Consider the following 18,444-nt stretch of genomic DNA (forward strand, 5'->3'; position numbering starts at 1 on the left):
TGTGTGTGTATGTATATATATGTGTATATATATATATATATATATGTGTGTGTGTGTGTGTGTGTGTGTGTGTGTGTGTGTGTGTGTGTGTGTGTGTGTGTGTGTGTGTGTGTGTGTGTATTCACTTGGTCTTTGGATCACGTGTTGGACTCGTGATCGACAGCTATTTCCCTCCTGGAAGAGAGCTCAGAGCTCGTAGGTCCGATCTATGGGTAATGCTATGACCTTGCACACACACACACACCCAACTCCCCGCCCACGAGAGTTGGAGTAACACCCCTCAGCGCTGCGATACTGATATTATTTCAGCCCCGGGCGAGGATCGAACCCGGACCTCCGTAGTGGCAGGCCAGAGCTCTAACCACAGCGCCATGAGAGGTGTGTGTGTGTGTGTGTGTGTGTGTGTGTGTGTGTGTGTGTGTGTGTGTGTGTGTGTGTGTGTGTGTGTGTGTGTATTTACCTAGTTGTACCTAGTTGTATTTTACGGGAAGGGGAGCTATGCTCGTGGTGTCCCGTCTTCATATCTCATTTTATCTAAACTATGTATTGTAATTGGCACACACCACTTTCTCATCTAACTTGTACCAACTGTCTATTACTATGTGAGGAAAGCTGTTCTTTTTCAGATCTCTTCTATAGCTGTCTTTCTTGATTTTCTTTCCGTGTCCTCTTGTATTTCTATCATCCCATTTTATTAGGTTCTCTCTATCAATAATTTCTATGCCTTTCATGATTCTGTAAATAGCTATCAAATCTCCTCTCTCTCTTCTTTGCTCTAGTGTCTGTAGTTCAAGTTTTGCTAGTCTCTCTTCATATGATAGTTTTGAGAGTGTTGGTGCCAATTTTGTAATTGCTCTTTGTATTCTTTCAAATTTTTGTTTATACATTTTTTGTACTTGGTGACCACATCGTAGCTGCATATTCCAATCTTGGTCTTATCAGAGTGATTAGTATTTTCTTCGCCATTTCTTCATCCAGGTATGTAAATGCCACTTTGATGTTCTTATTAAATTATAAGTTTCACCAAAAGTCTTATTTATTTGTTTCTCAGATGACATATTATTCATAACAATGACTCCCAGGTCCTTCTCATTTTCAACTTTTTTTATTCTTTTATTCTCCCAATTTATATGATCCTTTTATTCTGTTTTTTCTTTTTCCAAATTCCATTATACTACACTTTTTAGTATTGAACTCCATCTCCCACTTCCTACTCCATTCCTGTACTTTATTTAGATCACTCTGTAGTGATTCACAATCTTCTTCCGTGTTCACTTTTTTTAATAGTTTTGCATCATCTGCAAAGAAGCTCATATAACTTTCAATTTCTTCATCCATATCATTAATATATATAGCAAACATTACTGGGGCCAAAACTGTTCCTTGTGGAACACCACTTATTATTTCATCCCAATTTGTGTGTTTGTCTCTTATCACTACTCTCATTTTTCTTTCTTGCAAAAACTCTTCCATCCATTTAAGCAGTTTGCCCTATATTCCTCCTTCGGTTTCTAATTTCTGAAGCAACTTCTTATGTGGTACTTTGTCAAAAGCTTTTTTTAGGTCTAGAAATGCACAATCAGCCCATCCATCTCTTTCTTGTATTATATCTATTAGCCTTGAATAGAAACATATTAAATTGGTGACGCATGATCTTCCTTGTCTGAATCCAAATTGCCTTGGATTTAGCACATTGTTTGTTTGTTTTTTCTAAATATTTTACCAATCTACTTTTGATCATTCTTTCATAAATTTTTGCTATTGTACTTGTTAGAGAGACTGGTCTATAGTTGGAGGGTCTTCTTTATTTCCCCCTTTATATATAGGTACTATATTTGCTTTTTTCCAATCATCTGGGACTTTTCCTTCTTTCAAGGAACTGTTTATTATGCTATGTATTTTGTCTGCCAGTTCATTCCTGCATTCTTTCAAAATTCAGTTTGCTATTTCATCTGGTCCATGCGATTTTCTGACATCAAGATTACTCAAGTGTTTCATTATTTCATTCTTTGTTACTTCTATTTCTTTCATAGGGGGGACTTTCTCTTCCCATTCAATCTCTCCAGGTTGTATGTTCTCCCTTGTAAACACTGATGCTTGTTCATAATTTCTGCCATTTCTATTTCCTCTGTGTTTTCAACTCCTCTTTGTCTGAATTTCTCTAAATCTTGTTTGTTTTTCAGTTTATTGTTTACAAATCTGTAGAATAGTTTTGGTTGATCTTTACATTTTTCAATGACATCATTTTTATATTTTCTCTTTTTCTCTCTGCACACTTGTACATATTCATTTCTATAACAAGTATATATTTTCCATTTTTCAGGTCTTTTGTGTTTCTTCTATTTTGTCCAAGCTTTTGTCTTTTAACTCCCTACAATTTTTGTTGTACCAGCACTTTACACATTCTTTATCTTGTTTTTGTCTTGGGACATACTTTTCCACTCCTTTTTTATAAATTTTTCTCAAAATATTCCATTTCTCTTCCACTGTTGTGTCTTCTTTGTATATTCCTTCCCAGTTTTCTTTTTGAAAGAATTCTCTTATTTTATCAAAGTTTGTTTTTTCATACATCATTCTTCCTTTTCTATAATGTTCATTTCTTTTCATGTATTTTTCCTCATTTAGTTCCAGTTCAATCTATATGTGGTCACTTTTACTTATTGGTGTTTTATATTCAATCTTTTCCACTATTCTAGGTTCAGATGTGATTATTAGGTCTAGTCTCGATGGCTCTTCTTCATTTCTATACCTAGTGTTCTCCTGTAGCCACTGTGTCATTGTATGGTCAATAATCATCTCGAGTAGAACATTTCCCCATGAGCCGTCTCCACCCTTTACTGTCATCTCTTTCCAGAAGACTTCTTTGTAATTAAAGTCGCCCATCATAACTATTCTTCCTCCATCTTCCATTATCTTATTTAATGTTATCCTTGTGTCTTCTAACATACTTTTATGTTTACTCTCTTCCCACGAGGCTGTTTTTGGAGGCACATAATTCATCACAAACTTTCTGCTCTTCTTATCTCTGTCTTCCACTTCGATCATAATCATCTCTATTGTATTCTTTCCATATGTGACACACCTCACGTTTATATCCTTCTTAGTCAGGAACATAACTCCATCCCCTTGTTTTGTCACTCTGTTTCTAATCCAATAATTATATGCATCATGTCCTACACTGTTGGGTGGTAGTGGACCTTTTAATTTCGTTTCTACAATTCCCATTATGTCCGGTTCTTTTTCCTTCAGATAATCATTCAGCTCATTCAATCCTGTTATTAATCCATCTATATTTGTGTAAGACACTTTTAGTTTTCTGCCACTTCCATTGTGTTCTCTGTTTCCCTTTTGTTTTTCTCTAGTATGTCGTATTTCCTTACTTTCATATTCACTACTCTCCAATAGAATTTCTCTTTTTCTGACTCTGTTCTGTTCTCGTTTTTTTTTTTCTTAGCTTCATGTCTTTTAATTTTTTCCTCCTCTCTTTCCTCTTTATTCATTTCTCTTTTTATCCATACCTTTTTATATTGTTCACTTGCTGCTAGTTTCCCTGTTTTTGCTAAGATATTCTCTGCCGTCGTTTGTGACCTGAATTTAATCTTAATTGGTCTGGTCTTATCTGTACTATACTTTCCGAGTCTATACATCTCTTCAATTTGTTTCATGATTTCAGGTTCATCTTCCTGAACTAATTCTAGTAAACTGCTTACTTTTTCTTTTTCCTCATTGATTCTTGTGGTTCTATTTAGGTTATATTTTTCTTCCATTCCTAATATAATTATACATTTCTTCTTGTCTGCTAAATCTCTTACTATATTCTCCTTCTGTCTCATCACTTTAATAACTGAGTCTTCAGTTTGTTCTTTCATTTGCTGTTTTATTATGTCAGTAAATGCAACTTTACTATTTTCTTGGATTTTTTTCCAACCCTGTGCTTCTTTTGCTATGGCCTCTTTATTGTCTTTATTATTCCTCTTTAATTCCTCATTCTCTTCTTTTACTTCTTTTAACTGTCTTTTTAATTCTTCTATTTCTTTAGTTAAGTTTTTGTTCACCTTCTCTAGTTCTTCCAATTTTTCAACTCTCTGCGCAATCTTTGCTATGTTACCGAACCTATTCTCCCAATGTTCGGTAATTTTTTCAAGTTTTTCCTCTAGTCTTGCTAATCGGGGGAGGTTGGTATCCGCCCCCCCCCCCTCATTAAATCCCTGGAAATTATTATCCTCACCTTCCATTGTGCTGCTCTTATCTATATTTCTAATCTTTACATTTTTGTTAATCCCTTCACCAAAATCATCGGTCCTTCTCTTGTTTACAAGACGCCTGGCCTCCTGGACCAAGTCCTCCCCTTCCTCATTTCCTTCCATTTCCCTCAGTAATCCCTCCCCTTCTCCTTTTTCCTCACTTTCCCACTACACCACGAGCTTTCCCTTCCCTGTAAATATAATAAGGTACTTCCTTTGTGTTGAGATCCACGAAAATTTCACTTTTTCTTCAGAACTCCAATCTTCACCGTCCATCCGACGAAAGTGTGTGTGTGTGTGTGTATACACACACACACACATATATATATATATATATATATATTTATATATATATATATATATATGTGTGTGTGTATATATATATTATATATATATATATATATTATGGGAGAAAGTATACTCTGGACTCGACGTTCGTCAATATATTCCGACGTTTCGAACCCTGTCCATGGTTCGTCTTCAGGGTAATACAGTGGTAGCAATGGAAATGTACATAAATAGGGGGAATTTGGTACACTGGGACAGGTCTCCACAGTAACCGTTATAATCCAACGCAGTTAAACCAAATCAAAAACACAAATGAGAAACAAATATAAATAAAACTGTAAAATAACAGGTGCAATACTTCCTTGAAAACATTCACCGAGTTTACCATAGAAATATATATATATATATATATATATATATATATATAAAGAAAATACAGTGAAAGTTGTAAGAATTCAACCCGCTACCGATGGGTCGCACCACTGTGCACCCCCGTGGAACAAATGTCCCGCGTAGCATGTATTATCACGAATAAAAGAATTGGAACAAGAACACAAAATCCATCGATATCATAAACATGCAAAAAGGAAGAGTACACATTGAAATAAATAAGAGATGCAGTGTGAAAAAATGTCCCCCAAGATTGGGTATAAAGGCTGTACGACGTGGCATGCCACAACGATACGCGGAACAAAAGTCATGTAACGCATGCCACCACCGTTAGTAAATTTCATAAATAAATATAATTACATACATAAAAATGAAAATAAAATGGAATGATACAAAACACATCAAGAAACACACTACCGTCATGTCGAATAATAAACAAAACACACAACATAGACATATTAAGAAGTAAGCTTCCTCTCCAGCCTATCCTTCGCCCCCTTATAAATTGGGTTTAAAGTGATGCATCTATTGACACTATTATCATCACTTGACCAAGCTTCCAAGAATAACCTGGTGCTTTTTCCACTACCTCCGTATTTCACTTCCGCGTTTTGCCAGTCCATTTCGTGTCCCGTTTCCTCGCAGTGTCTTGAGACGGCCGAACTCATGTCCTTTCTACTGACAGCCCTCCGGTGGTCTATCAGTCTTGTCGCCAATTTCTTGCTCGTTTCCCCAACATAATGTGTCTCGCAGTCCTTGCACCTAATGTCATAAACCACCCCTATTCGGTCCGTTTGGCTCACAGTGTCCTTAATTTTGGTCAGGGCCCTATGTAGAGTGTTCCTCGGTTTGTGTGCTATTTCAACACCGTGTTTCCTTAGCAGTCTGGGGCCGTATACACAAAACTTGTTAGCACTAACAAATAGCTGTTAAGGGTAACAAATTCCTGTTAAGGCTAACATTTAGCTGTTAAGCACTAACAGTGATACAGAAAACTTGTTAGGGCCTTAAAAGTACTGTTAAGATAAAAGTGCTGAGGAGGACTATTAAGCTCTTAACAAGTTCCTGTTAGTAGAGAAGATGGCGGAGCAACAACAACTAAAAAGATGACTGCGAGTTTATCGACAGCGACGGGTTTTTGGTTTCAATAAATTTATTACGCCCGTGGGCGGCAAACAATAGTACATCTATCACAGCATTGTGTTAGAGGACATGTCATATATTACATACATTCTTTAAATGGAGACATAATACAATAATCATTCAGGATCCCCCGAAATGGTGATGGCGGGATAGTGGTACTATGTAAGTGTTTACATATAATCATCATGCCCCGTCTCCGGGGAATATTGTCTGTCATTATGGGTCACTGGAGACAATAATATCAAGGGTGTTCGTGCTAGGACGGTTACACAGCCCGCACGGTGATCACCGTGGCATATCATCCGTCTGGGAGCCCCGTCACACTGGTCGACTCCCAAGTCCGAGCCGAGCACTGACATTATTGTGCCTAGGTACCATGGTCTTGCGTCGGCGTTACTTGTGGCGGTTGGGTAGGAGGTGGTCGTATGGGGATATCGGTAGACCGTTCCGCATCTTTCGGTGTGTTGACATGGCATGAGTGGCTGCGTGTACTCGTATCTTGTTTTAAGGCATGATAGGGTGAGCATTGCGCGTGACGTCCATGACGTAGGTATATGCTGCCTTGGTAAGATGGTCCACCGTTTAATAAATTCATTGCTTCTGAGGGCGACAAACAATAGTATATTAGTCATATTATTATATAAAGAGATACAAAAGGAGGTATGATTGGATTTTAACAATCAAAATCCCCCAAAATGGGGGTGGCGAGCTAGGAGTGTATCTAAGTTGTCGTCACTAAGTAAATATTTACATACAGTTATCACGTCTTGTCTCTGTGGAATACTGTCTGTCACAATGGGGCATTGGAGACAGTAGTGTTCAAGAGTGTTGGCGTTAGGGCGGTTACACAGCCTGCATGATGAGTAATGTGGCATATCTTCCGCCTGGGATATTTGCCACACAGGTCGATATCCGAGTCTGAGCCGAGCACTGACAACATTGTGTCTCCGTACCATGGGTCCGCGTCGGCGATACTTGTGGCGGCTGGGTAGGAAGTGGTCGTGGTGTTGAATGGAGACACTGGTGGCTCGTTCCGCATCTCTTCGGCGTGTTGTTATGGTGTGAGTGGCTGCGTGTATTCTGTTTTTGAGGCATGTGAGAGAGGGTACTACGCGTTCGTTATCTAAGACGAAGGCACAAGCTGCTTTGGCAATACGGTCCACAGTGTCGTTGCCAGCAAGGTCGACGTGTGAAGGCATCCATACGAGAGATACGGCCATAGATGCTTCATGAACAACGGCGAGTTGGGTCAGTATGGCCTGTACAACACGATAGTAGTTGGGTCTGGGTGAGGAGAGGGCGTGTAGAGCTGGTTGGGAGTCACAAACGATCACACCATTTACGTTACAGTCTACAAGATATGTTACTGCGTCGAGGATTCCGTGTAGCTCACAAAACGTGGAGCTTGATGTGACAGGTAACCTGCGGCCAATCCATCCAGCTTCCACAGGTGGCTGTAAGGTGGGTGAGTACATGGCACACGCTGCTCTTCCATCAGCCTGTACTGAGCCATCCACGTAGATGACATGCGCTGCGGGGATCTTTGAGGATACGCTGTCGATGGTCTCTAGTGCTAGTTGCTTTTGAAGTGCAGGAAGGTCATCTTTGGAGGTTGGTGTGAAGGTGACGTTAGAGAGGGAGATTCGCCACGGGGGCAAGTCGGGTTCAACCGTTTCTTCAGGGACGTGGATGTCAAGGTTTCTAAGTGTGTTGCACACTGTAGTGACGAGGTTGCGGCCTCCTGGTCGAAGTGGGATGCGGGGTGCACTGTCAGGTTCGAGCGACGCTCTGATGGTAGCAGTAAAGTTTGGGGACAGATAGGGCGATCGGAGGCATTTTACAGAGAGAATGGCCATGTTAGCATATATTCTCTCTACAAGCGAGGGTAGACCAAGTTCACTTTGCATGTTAACGATGTGAGTCGAAGGAGGGCAACCTAAGATAAATCTCATTACTCTATTTTGGAATTTTTCGAGAGGTTCCAAAGCTCTCCTGGGAAGTTGACAAAGGGCAGGTGATAAGTAGTCAACGAGTGATCGAAGAAATGTGGTGTATAGAGTTCTGACCATTGGTAATGAAGCGCCGGTGGAATTTGTGGCAAGCCACTTGATAGGGTTAAAACGGGCCTGCAGACGATCAAGGAGATCATTAACAAGGGGATGGATACGTTGTCGAGTCGGTATGGCTGGAGTGATCCGGGCTGGTACTCCAAGGTATGTGTACTGTGTGCAATGAGGGATAGCATCACCTCCCATGTTGAACGTCGGTAGTGCTTGGAGAGTACGAGATGAAAATATTCTGCTCTTCTCAAGGGAAATGATGAGACCACAAGCGGTAGTTGACGTATAGAAGCCATTTAGAACGAATTGGAGGTCAGCGGGCGAGTTGGAATGGATGCAGATGTCGTCCGCGTAGCAGAGAAGGGTTGTACCGGGAACGTTAGGAAGAAGTGAGAGTAAGCGGTGCATCAAGACGTTAAAAAGAAATGGACTTAGTACGCCACCTTGCGGGGTACCGAGTTTGAACTGCTCGTAGGAACTGCACACACCTCGAAAGAGAACACGTGACTTCCTGTTACTCAGATAACCTCGAATCCATCGAAGGAGGTTTCCTTGCACTCCGAAGGTAACCAGCTGGTCAAGAATTATTTCATGGTTGGCTACATCGAAAGCACTTTTGAGGTCCAGGAAGGCAACTACGCTGGTGGGAGAGAGGCGAGTGTAGAGCTCAGTAAGGCAGTGGTGCGTACTTCGACGTGGGAGGAAACCATACAGCTGCGGGGAGAGTTGACTTTGTAGACGATTCATGAGCCGGGCAAGGATGATACGTTCAAGCATCTTGCTGAAGCATGAAGTTAGGGAAATGGGCCTGAATTTATCAGTACCTGGTTTCGGTATCGGAACAATCGTGCTTAAAGTCCAGGCTGCAGGTACATGTCCACGAAGGAGGCAGAGGTTGAAGAGGCGAAGGAGGGGGTTGCCAGGAACTTCCTGTAGGAGTCGGAGCACTTGGTATGTAATGCCGTCATCCCCGGGGGCAGAAGTTTTTGTATTAGCCATGGCTAGTCGTAATTCATTCTCCGTAATCGGGACGTCGTCTTCTTCATCTGGGTGGAGAAGAGCAGCCATTAGGTGGAGATTACGGGTGTTGCGACGAGTGGAGAGTGCCTCTTGGATATGCGTAGGAAGATTGTTAGTCTGTGACTGTGACGACCATAAAGTAATGAGGTCCTGGGCGTAGGCGGCTGGACTGTGATGGAGGGCGCTGGGAGGTTGCTTCTTAACGACCCTTTTTACAAGGCGCCACATGGTCGCGATACTAGTCTGGTGATTTATGGAATCAGTGTATTTCTGCCAAGACTCTGTGTAGGCACAGTTCTGGAGGGCGACCATATTATCCCGTGCTATTTGGTACTGATGTAAAGAATCAGGTGTGGGTTGCGTCTGAAAAGTATGACCAGTAGTCTGTGTAGCTCTCTCCGCTTGGATAATACGGTGGTCCAACGTCCACGAGTGAGGTACAGGGCGGCGTGGTAGGTGAGCTTTGGTTACATAGCGGCTGTAGAAGTCGTGTGTGGTATTCACTAAGGACGTGTATAGTGCGTCGGGGGATAGGAAGTCAAATGTGGGAAGGAGACTAGAGATGTACGAAATATACGTAGGACAATATTTAGGAGGAATGGATATACGGGTCCGGTGATGAGGAGTTGGAATCCGAGATGGTATGGAGTAGTATAAACTAAGAGCAATATGGTCGGAGAAGAGAGAAGGAATTGATTGACAGGCGACACGGGATGGCACGAGGCCAGACGTGATGATGTGGTCAACTGTGCCTCCACGTGCATGTGTGGCTCCACCAGTTTCCCATCGTGTGAGTCGGTACCGATGTATGTAGTTGAGTAGAGGGATTCCACTACGGTTGGGGACAGGGGAGGCATCACCAAGAGCAGGATGTCGAGCGTTGAAATCCCCCATATAAATCACTCCACGATTTGTAGGTACTGGGAGGGCAACAAGATTAATAACACTAGGGGCAGAGTATACGTTGCAAAGTCGAAGTTTACCATTGCCCACAGTGACTTCAATTAACTGAAAGGTCATAGTAGTATCCCTGGAGCATCGAAGGAGCTTGTGTGGCATGGATGCGTGGACGTAAGAAATGAGGCCATTCCTGGCTGGATGTAACTACGAGACATAGCCAGACAGCGTAGGTGCTGTGTCGCATGGCTGAGCACCACCGGGAAAGGCTTCTTGAATAAATATTATCTGGGGGTGATGGCGATGGACATATGTCTTCAGTGCAGTGAGTTTCGTGTTATGGCGTATTCCGAAAGCATTCCAGGAGATGACGTGAAGCGATACGAGATCAGAGAATCTTATTACTATGTGCTTTGCGAGAGCCGGAAGAGGTTGGTGTTTGAATGTGGGCGCTGCCAGGCGGAGCATGGGTAGAGGAGTTCAAAGGCGACGAGAGCTTTTCTAGATGGGAGGCAACTGTATCAAGTCGCTCTGTAAGGGCTGTGACAGAGGTGATAACAACTTTGTGAGATTCAACTAGACTGGCAAGTGTGGTTGCTGTGGTAGCCTGTTGGTTAACTAAACTTTCGATACGGGCATCTATGGCATCGAATCGCTTCGTGAGGGCTGAACAGCGGGATTCGAGAGATGCAACAGCTTGGCGAAGAGCTTGTACTTCAGCAGAGTCCGTGGTGCTGGGCGTCGTGAGAGAGGTGGCTGGAAGTGGTGGTGGTAGTGATGATAGTGGTGGTCCAAGTCTTTGGGAAGTGGCCGTGGATGTTCGCTTAGTACAGCCATGCCAAACGTTGACCCCTGGTTTATGGCATCGGGGGCACTTCCATCGGGATGTGTCTGGTGGTGGGGATATGGAAAGTTCTGAGGTAGATGCGGAGTCGTCGGGCGTGGTGGGTGGAGTGGGTGGGCGGTGAGGGCAGGAACGAGTGTCATGATTCTCCGCGCACCAGGCACACTTTGCGGGAGCGGAACAGTATCTTGAGATATGTTTGAAGCCCCAGCATTTATAGCACCATGGAATTTCATCTTTCATTTTGCGAAGCTCACAGGGAGGGAGGAAAGGTAGGAAGGGGAACTCTAAGGTAGGCGGCGGTGGTTCAAGTAGGCTCCACGTGATGACTAGTCGGTTGATTGGCGTCCCATTTTGGACGAATCTGCGATCTGTATGTATCCCTGGATATTCCTTTGCATGAGAGGCATCGATGCTGACAGGGTATCGAGTGAGGAGGTACGTAGGGAATTTACGTGGTCTTTCCGTGGAGTCCTGGATGACTAGGCGTAAAGATATTTTCCCCACTCGTGATACTTTTAATGATGTCTTGTCGTTGTCTTGAAACATAGACGAAACGAGATGTAATAGCTGACATCTTCACCTCAGCCAGCTCACGATCGAGACGGAAAGACTTGGCAACGTTGGAGAGCCACCGAAGTTTCACGTCACAGCTTGAGTTGTCAGGGAAAGTTAATTTGACATATTTCTCTCTGGGAGCAAAGGCAGGAGCCTGTGACGGCGAAGTATAGGACGAGATTGGGGGGGTAGGGGTGGGAGATGGTGTGATATCATAAGCGTGTGGCTCTGTCATTGGATTCTTCTTCGATGATTTAGCAGCAGGAGAAGGTGGTGGGCTGCTATTATTGGAGACTTCATTTAGAGTGCGTTTAGCGGGGGTAAATGGTTGTGGTGCAGAGTTGCCAGATGCAGGAGAATTTCCTTGAGCGTGATGGTTGTAAGTCGTAAGTGGGGGCCATATGTTAATTGGATTTTCATCGTCACTCATAGCGAGATCGGCTTCAACGATGGCAATAGCCTGTGGCCCTGAGTAGTCCATGATTACCACACGTTAAGATTATTCACAGGAGTTCAGGATTTATGAGGCAGTATGTGGGGAGAGCGATTCATCCATGTCGTCACAAACCTCTTACTGCGCATGCGCAGACTTGGCCGCCCCTGACCAGGAAGGTCGGAGGGATAATGTTTTCACAGTTATAGACTAAGTTAGTTAATGTTCACACACCGTGATGACAAAAAATGGTAGAGGTGGTCTTATAATATCTCACAGCACACAACGAAGGGTTGGAACACAATAACACTGCCGGAATTCTAACAAAGAGCACGGAGCTCAAAACTGTAGGACCGGTCACACGCCATATTTGTTTTCCAATCGACAGCGACGGGACATATTTAACGAGTACAATGACGACGAACTCATCAAACGCTTCAGAATGAACCGTGCTGGTATAATAAAAATGGCTGATTTAGTGAGGGACAAACTTCAATCCCGAACAGAACGGAATCGACCACTGAGTCCTGAGACGAAGGTGGCAATTACCCTATGATATTTAGCCACAGGTAAAATGCAGCAGTGACGAATTTGGGACCTCGCAAGCATCAATCAGCCGTGTCATTACTCAAACAATTGATGCACTATCAGAACCAGATATTGTAACTCAGTTTGTAAAATTCCTATTGACTCGCCAAGAAGTGCAAGTAAAACAAGCAGAGTTCATGGAAAACTGTAGGTTTCCCGGTGTTGTGGGTACCATAGATGGCACAAACATTAGAATTGGGGCTCCAAGTGTCGATGAAAATTTATATGTAAACAGAAAACAATACCATAGCATCAACGTGCTTTGTCATGCCTCCCTCTTATCCTTGTGGTTTAAACTTGGCTTGAATCGCCCATTTATTATTATTTTTTCTCCATAATCACGTTGATCAAGAGGAGTGTTTCCTCTTGTGACCAGTTTGGCTTCCTTTTCTTTTTCTGTGTTTCTTCTGCCATGTCTATGTCCTCTGAAATTATTGTTGAGTCTTCTGTCGGAAGATTTGTCTGTGGCACGGCCGCCTGTACAATGCGCCTTCGTCCAAAAATATCTGTCGTTGGTTAATAAGTACTTCTAAAAACCCATACATACGATATCTATGTGCTATCATGATACTTTATTAATAAATTCTGAACAACTGCATTAATAACACTGTTTTGTGTGTGCAATTTTTGATAATACGTCCATTTACATGTTCATAAGCTGCTAACTTCAGCGCTGTTTAGCGGTACTTGACAAACAACTGTTTGCTAGCTAACAGTTGTTAGTTAAGCATTGGTATATGATAGGCGAGTGAAGAGTGATAGGCGAGTGAATAGTGTACTCTTTATTGATGAGTGACGCCTACTGGCGACTAGCGTGGGTACAGTGGGTAGGCACGGTAGTGGTGCCTGCCTGGAGCCCAACTTATCCTACATCCCCCTCCCAAGACAATTAAATGTACCATATGGTATATAACAAAACTAGCAATGTTAAGTGTTCACAATTCCGAGAAAACAATATGTTCAACACAAAAGCAAAAGTGAGGGATATCTACTGTTCCTTCGTGAGAGGAACACATACACACACACACACACACACACACACACACACACACACACACACATACACACACGCACACACACCAGGCAATCAGTCACAATCGTCGGTTGCATAATCTCGCAGCCACATCGGCTTCCTTGAGCTCCTTTTAGGGCGGCTATGAGGCGTGTTGGATGACGGCGGATTGGACGTCTGTGGTGCTGGTGACGGTGACAGCGTTTCTTGTAAACTGGTGTCCGCAGCGACCCGCAGGTGCCTGCGGTTGCGTAAGGTAATGCGTCCACTCCCATCCAACTTGACAGAGTATTGGCGGAATGGTAGGACCTCTGTGACCACGCCTCGCCTGTCCCACAACTTACTGGCCTGGTCCTGTATCAGCACTTGGGTGCCAATCGATAATGTGGGAAGAGTCTTAGGTGTCCCTTGGCTGATCATCCAAGCTTCCTGTTGCCTCGCCGCCTCGATTTCCCTTGCGCGTAGCGCCTGCTGCCAGTGCACATCCACCTTGTAGTGCTGCTTGTGCACCGGTATCCCATCTCGTAGCTGTCTGCCCATGGCTAGCTGCGCTGGTGACTTGTTCACCCCGCGCAGAGGTGTGTTGTGATACTGCAGTAGGGCTACTGATACCTTATCAGCATCCAGGCTGCCGCCCGGACCTGTGTTGTCTCGGAGCAGTCTCTTGGCGGACTTCACAGCTGTTTCTGCCCTCCCGTTTGACTGAGGGAAGTGAGCGGACGAGATCCGTCTCTCTACACCCCATTTTCTGAAGAAGGCACGCATCTCTTCACTGGTGAGGTTTGTCCCTCCGTCTGTAGAAATAGACACGGGCGCACCCCACCTGTGGAAGAACTGCCGGAACACTGATGCTAACTTGTTTGACGTGGCTCCACTTGGGAAGTGTGCTAACTCCATCCACCCGGTGAGCCTGTCGGCGTATGCCATATACATTCTCTCGTCAAGTTGGAACAGGTCTGCCACGGTGTGCTGGAACGGGTACTCAGGCGTAGGGGTGAAGGCAAAGGGTTCCGCGGCTTGTGAAGGCGAGTGAGTGTTGCAGGTGGCACAAGCCTCCCGATGTTGTTGCAGGTCGCCCTCCATGCCAGGCCAATATACCGATTGCCTCGCCCTTCGTAACATTCCGTCTAGGCCTTGGTGACCCGCGTGGAGATTACTTGCAATGCGTCGTCGTAGAACTTCCGGGATCACTAATCGCACGGCGCCTTGGTCGTATGTGTACGTCACCAACCCGTGTGACACTGCCAACCTCTCCCTGACGGCATAGTACTGCCGAAGGCTGGTCAACTCTTGTGCTCGGTGAGGATGCCAATCGCCTGCTGTCACCTTAGCCACTAGTAGCTGGTAGTCTGGATCATCTGCAGCTGCCCGCACCACCGCTGCATTATCGAGTACGATAGAGTCAGCGACATCGAGCGCGGCAACTGCTGCTGCTGCCACAGCGGCCTCCATGTCATTTGAATCCTCTTCGTCCCCAGCCTCTGGTGGTGCACAGAGCCCAGGATAGCGGGACAAAAAGTCTACTGCACAGTTCCGCTTCCCGGGCAGGTACTTGATCTGAAATCGGTAAGGAAGGGTTTTTTCCTTCAAGGAGAATAACCTTGGGTTCACTATGTCTTTCAGCGCCCTGTCCCCAAGAAGCTTGACTAGCGGGCGATGATCAGTGACGATCAGGAGGTTGGGGCATCCGAGCAGGAACAGGCGGGCCTTACGGAGACACCAAGCGACCGCCAACGCCTCCCCCTCTACCGGGGCGTAACCCGCCTCCGCAGGTGTGAGGTGGCGGCTGCCACAAAGAGCGAGGCGCCACCCACTCTTGCAGCAGAATGGACTCTCTCATCGGGCACTGACAATGCTGCTGCAGCACCACAAACCCGATGCCCACCTTACTCCAATCGGTAATCACCGCTGTGGGCTTGTTCTTATCGTAATAGGTTAGGCCCTCCTTAGCAAGGCTACAGATAACCTCCTTTGCCTGCTGGAATTTCTCTTGCAGATTTCCATCCCAGTACACCTTCCTGCCTTGAGGTTTCCGTAGCAGCTCACGAAACGGCTCCATAATTGGTGCAGTAGCGAGGAAAGGTGCCATTTGATTGACGAACCCATGCCAGGAGCGAACGTCCGTCAGTGATGGCTCCGCAGGCATACTGAAGTTCCTGATGGCAGCCAGTCTTTCGTCTGTCGGCTTGTAGGCGTCCCACCCTACATGAAACCCGACGAAGTCCACCTCTCTCCTTCCGAACTTGAACTTCTCGGGTTTGAGGGTCACTCCTTTCGTGGCGCAGGTTTCAAGGAAGTTATACGTATGCCAGAATGCGTCCTCAACGCTAGCGTCAAACAGTAGGGTGTCGTCAACACACTTCACTTTTCTCTGAATCCCTGCAATGGCCTCGTCAAACCTTCGAGTGTAAGCGTCGGGGGCGGCACAGTGACCCATGGGGGTCCTGCAGTATCTGTAACGGCCCCAGGGTGTGATGAAGGTTGTGAGTTTCTTACTGGCTTCCTGAAGCTCGACCTGGTGAAAGCCCCAATGTGCGTCCGCGATGGTCTTGTATGTGTGGCGCGGGATGCCGGATACCATGTCAAATGGTGTAGGGGTGTGATGGGTCTCCCTTCTGCATGCAGCGTTGAGCTTTTGGTAATCAATGGTGCGCCTAGGTTGACCTGACTTCTTAGCCACAACTACCATTCTCGCGCACCACTCCGTGGCCTCCCCCACAGGCACTGGCTCTATAATTCCCATCCTGACGTCGTCGTCGAGTTGCCTCTTCACCTCTGCCTCCCAGTGTCTAGGTACCGAGGCCGGTGTGTGACATGCGTAGGGCTTGGCGTCTGGAAGCAGGTGGATGGTGTGCGGTTCACCCGCCATTGTTGGAAGGGGACTTCTGTCTGTGTTAAATGTAGATCCCGAAAAATGACAGAGGAGCCATTCCTCCAATCTGGACACGTTTTCTTCAAGGGGGGGAAACGGAGGGGAGGATGGGCGTGGGTGCATGGTGTCAGCTGACTGCGTGGCAGCGTCGCCAACGCCGCCAATAGCCGCTCCTGCGACGACGACAGTGTGATGAGGGAAGGTCTCATGCACCAGTCCCAACTCCCTGCACGCCTGTAGCGATATGTAGCACTGTGTGGCTGTCTTCACCACAAAAATCTCCTGCAGTGTCGACTTGTCACCATACTGCAGTCGACAGGGAAAAGAGCCCAGAGGTTGCAGCTTGACGTTCGCCACATCTCGCAGTCCTCCCCGACGTGTCAGCGATGCTACCTTGACGCCCAATGAAGTCAGTAACTCCAACCCAGCCACACACACCTGAGCTCCCGTGTCAGGTACTGCCTGGATTTTTGCGGATTTGTTCTTCCCTTTCGCATGACTGACCGTCACCCAGATGCGTGGTTGACTTCGAGCTGCGCCTGCAGCTGCAATCACGATGCCAGACGCTTCCAGATCTTCAGCTGCCGCTGCTGCTGCTGGTTTCACTTTACTCCTGCACATTTTCTGCACGTGCCCAACTCTACCGCAGCTGTGGCAGGCTAGTGTCTCCGCGTAACACAGCCCTCTGCCTTGCTTGTGTTTTAAACCACAGTTGCCACAGCGTTTCAAAACCTGCTGCTGTTGGCGGGCTGCCTGCGGCATGCGAGTGGGTTGTTGGTGGCGGGCTCCAGCTACCTGAGGGTAGGAATCTGCTTGCGCGTCTGGCAGCGGCGTCACCCCAGCCACCGCGGCCAGATTTTCCCGCCCGAAACTCCCGCCCAATGTGTTATGGCGGGCGTCCTTTTGTGCCGCCTCGAAGGCAACACAGAACCTGCGTAACGAATCCACATCATTGAAGGATTCACACTGACGAAATACTTCCTCTTTCAACCCCACACTATGTAACCCACACACTAGCTTACGGAGGAGCATGTACTCAGAAAGGCTACACTAACACTGGGGACACGAAAACTCGCAATCCGCCGCACACTGTGTGGAACGAGTAAAGTAATCACTTATGGACTCACTGGGTTCTTGCACCGCCGAGAAGAACTTGAGCCACTCCGCCGCCTGGTTGGACGCCTGCACGGCCATGCACCCAATAGCGTCCAGTGCTCCTTGGATGGAGAGAGCCTCCCATTGCTGCGTGGTGAATCTAGAGTCCAAAGAGCGTTGTAGGGTCGGCGTGCAGAGGAGACGGATATGAAGGACCGCCTCAGCAGGTGCAAAGTCGCTGAGGGTCAGCCAGTACTCCATGGAGCTCCTCCAGGATCGGAAAGCTGCCGTGGACATACCTACGTCACATTTCTCGGGTGCTGAGGACCGAGGAGCCGATGAGTGGTGTCTGGGCTGTGCCGCTACCTGGCGTTGCAGGGCTGTGATGGCTTCCGACTGTGCTAAGAGAAGCCGATGAGCTTGCCCCAGGGCTGCGGATGCTTGAGGGGACCCACGGCTGGACCGTGGGGTCTGAGCAGGTAGCCGAAGACGACGTCCGGCCATGTTGAGTGCGTAGGTCGTGAACCGGTCACTGCGCCATATATGATAGGCGAGTGAAGAGTGATAGGCGAGTGAATAGTGTACTCTTTATTGATGAGTGACGCCTACTGGCGACTAGCGTGGGTACAGTGGGTAGGCACGGTAGTGGTGCCTGCCTGGAGCCCAACTTATCCTACAATTGGTGTATAACTTTTAGTGGTTTTCTGTTAGCTAGCAGAGATTGTTAAGGCTAACAAAAAAGTTTTGTGTATACGGCCCCTGGCCGCTACCTCAGAAGCCCCTTTCAAGTAAGGGACCGTGACCCGCGTCGCGTCCGGTCGTCTGTCGTCCATCCTTCCCCTCTGTCGTCGTGCCGTCCACCTTTTTACCACCGAATTCGGGTAGCCGTTGTCCCTAAATACCTTCTTCAGGTGACTCCTCTCCTTCCTCTTGCTATCTTCCGTGGAACACACCTTTTCCACCCTAGACCACAGAGTCTTAATCACACTTCTTTTGTGGG

The 18,444-nt window shown here is 46.2% G+C and overlaps 2 protein-coding genes across 2 annotated transcripts in view; one reads left to right on the forward strand and one right to left on the reverse strand.

The window, feature by feature from the left end:
• LOC143026373 (uncharacterized) overlaps positions 1-18,444 on the forward strand; it is a 202,633-nt gene that overhangs the window by 151,152 nt on the left and 33,037 nt on the right. The gene's annotated exons all lie outside the window — the stretch shown is intronic.
• Positions 6,098-17,381, reverse strand: LOC143025983 (uncharacterized). Its single transcript, XM_076185966.1, has 4 exons — positions 15,190-17,381; positions 13,561-15,104; positions 7,019-7,668; positions 6,098-6,665 (listed from the first exon to the last, which is right to left on the reverse strand). The coding sequence occupies exons 1-4, from the start codon at positions 17,379-17,381 to the stop codon at positions 6,657-6,659; spliced, it is 4,395 nt and encodes a 1,464-aa protein (XP_076042081.1). The 3' UTR covers positions 6,098-6,656.

Source organism: Oratosquilla oratoria, chromosome 6 (assembly GCF_046742065.1).
Source record: "Oratosquilla oratoria isolate Oo_2021 chromosome 6, ASM4674206v1, whole genome shotgun sequence".
Lineage (NCBI taxonomy): Eukaryota > Metazoa > Arthropoda > Malacostraca > Stomatopoda > Squillidae > Oratosquilla > Oratosquilla oratoria.

Bases quoted from the DNA above. Each gene is read 5' to 3' on its own strand.
- LOC143025983 (XM_076185966.1), bottom strand. From the start codon at position 17,381: ATGCTCCTCCGTAAGCTAGTGTGTGGGTTACATAGTGTGGGGTTGAAA. The intron at 15,105-15,189 runs GTAAGGCCCGCC...TCTTGGGGACAG, and splicing joins GGCGGTCGCTTGGTGTCTCC to GGCGCTGAAAGACATAGTGA. The intron at 7,669-13,560 runs GTGACTGATTGC...CAACCTCCAAAG, and splicing joins AGATTATGCAACCGACGATT to ATGACCTTCCTGCACTTCAA.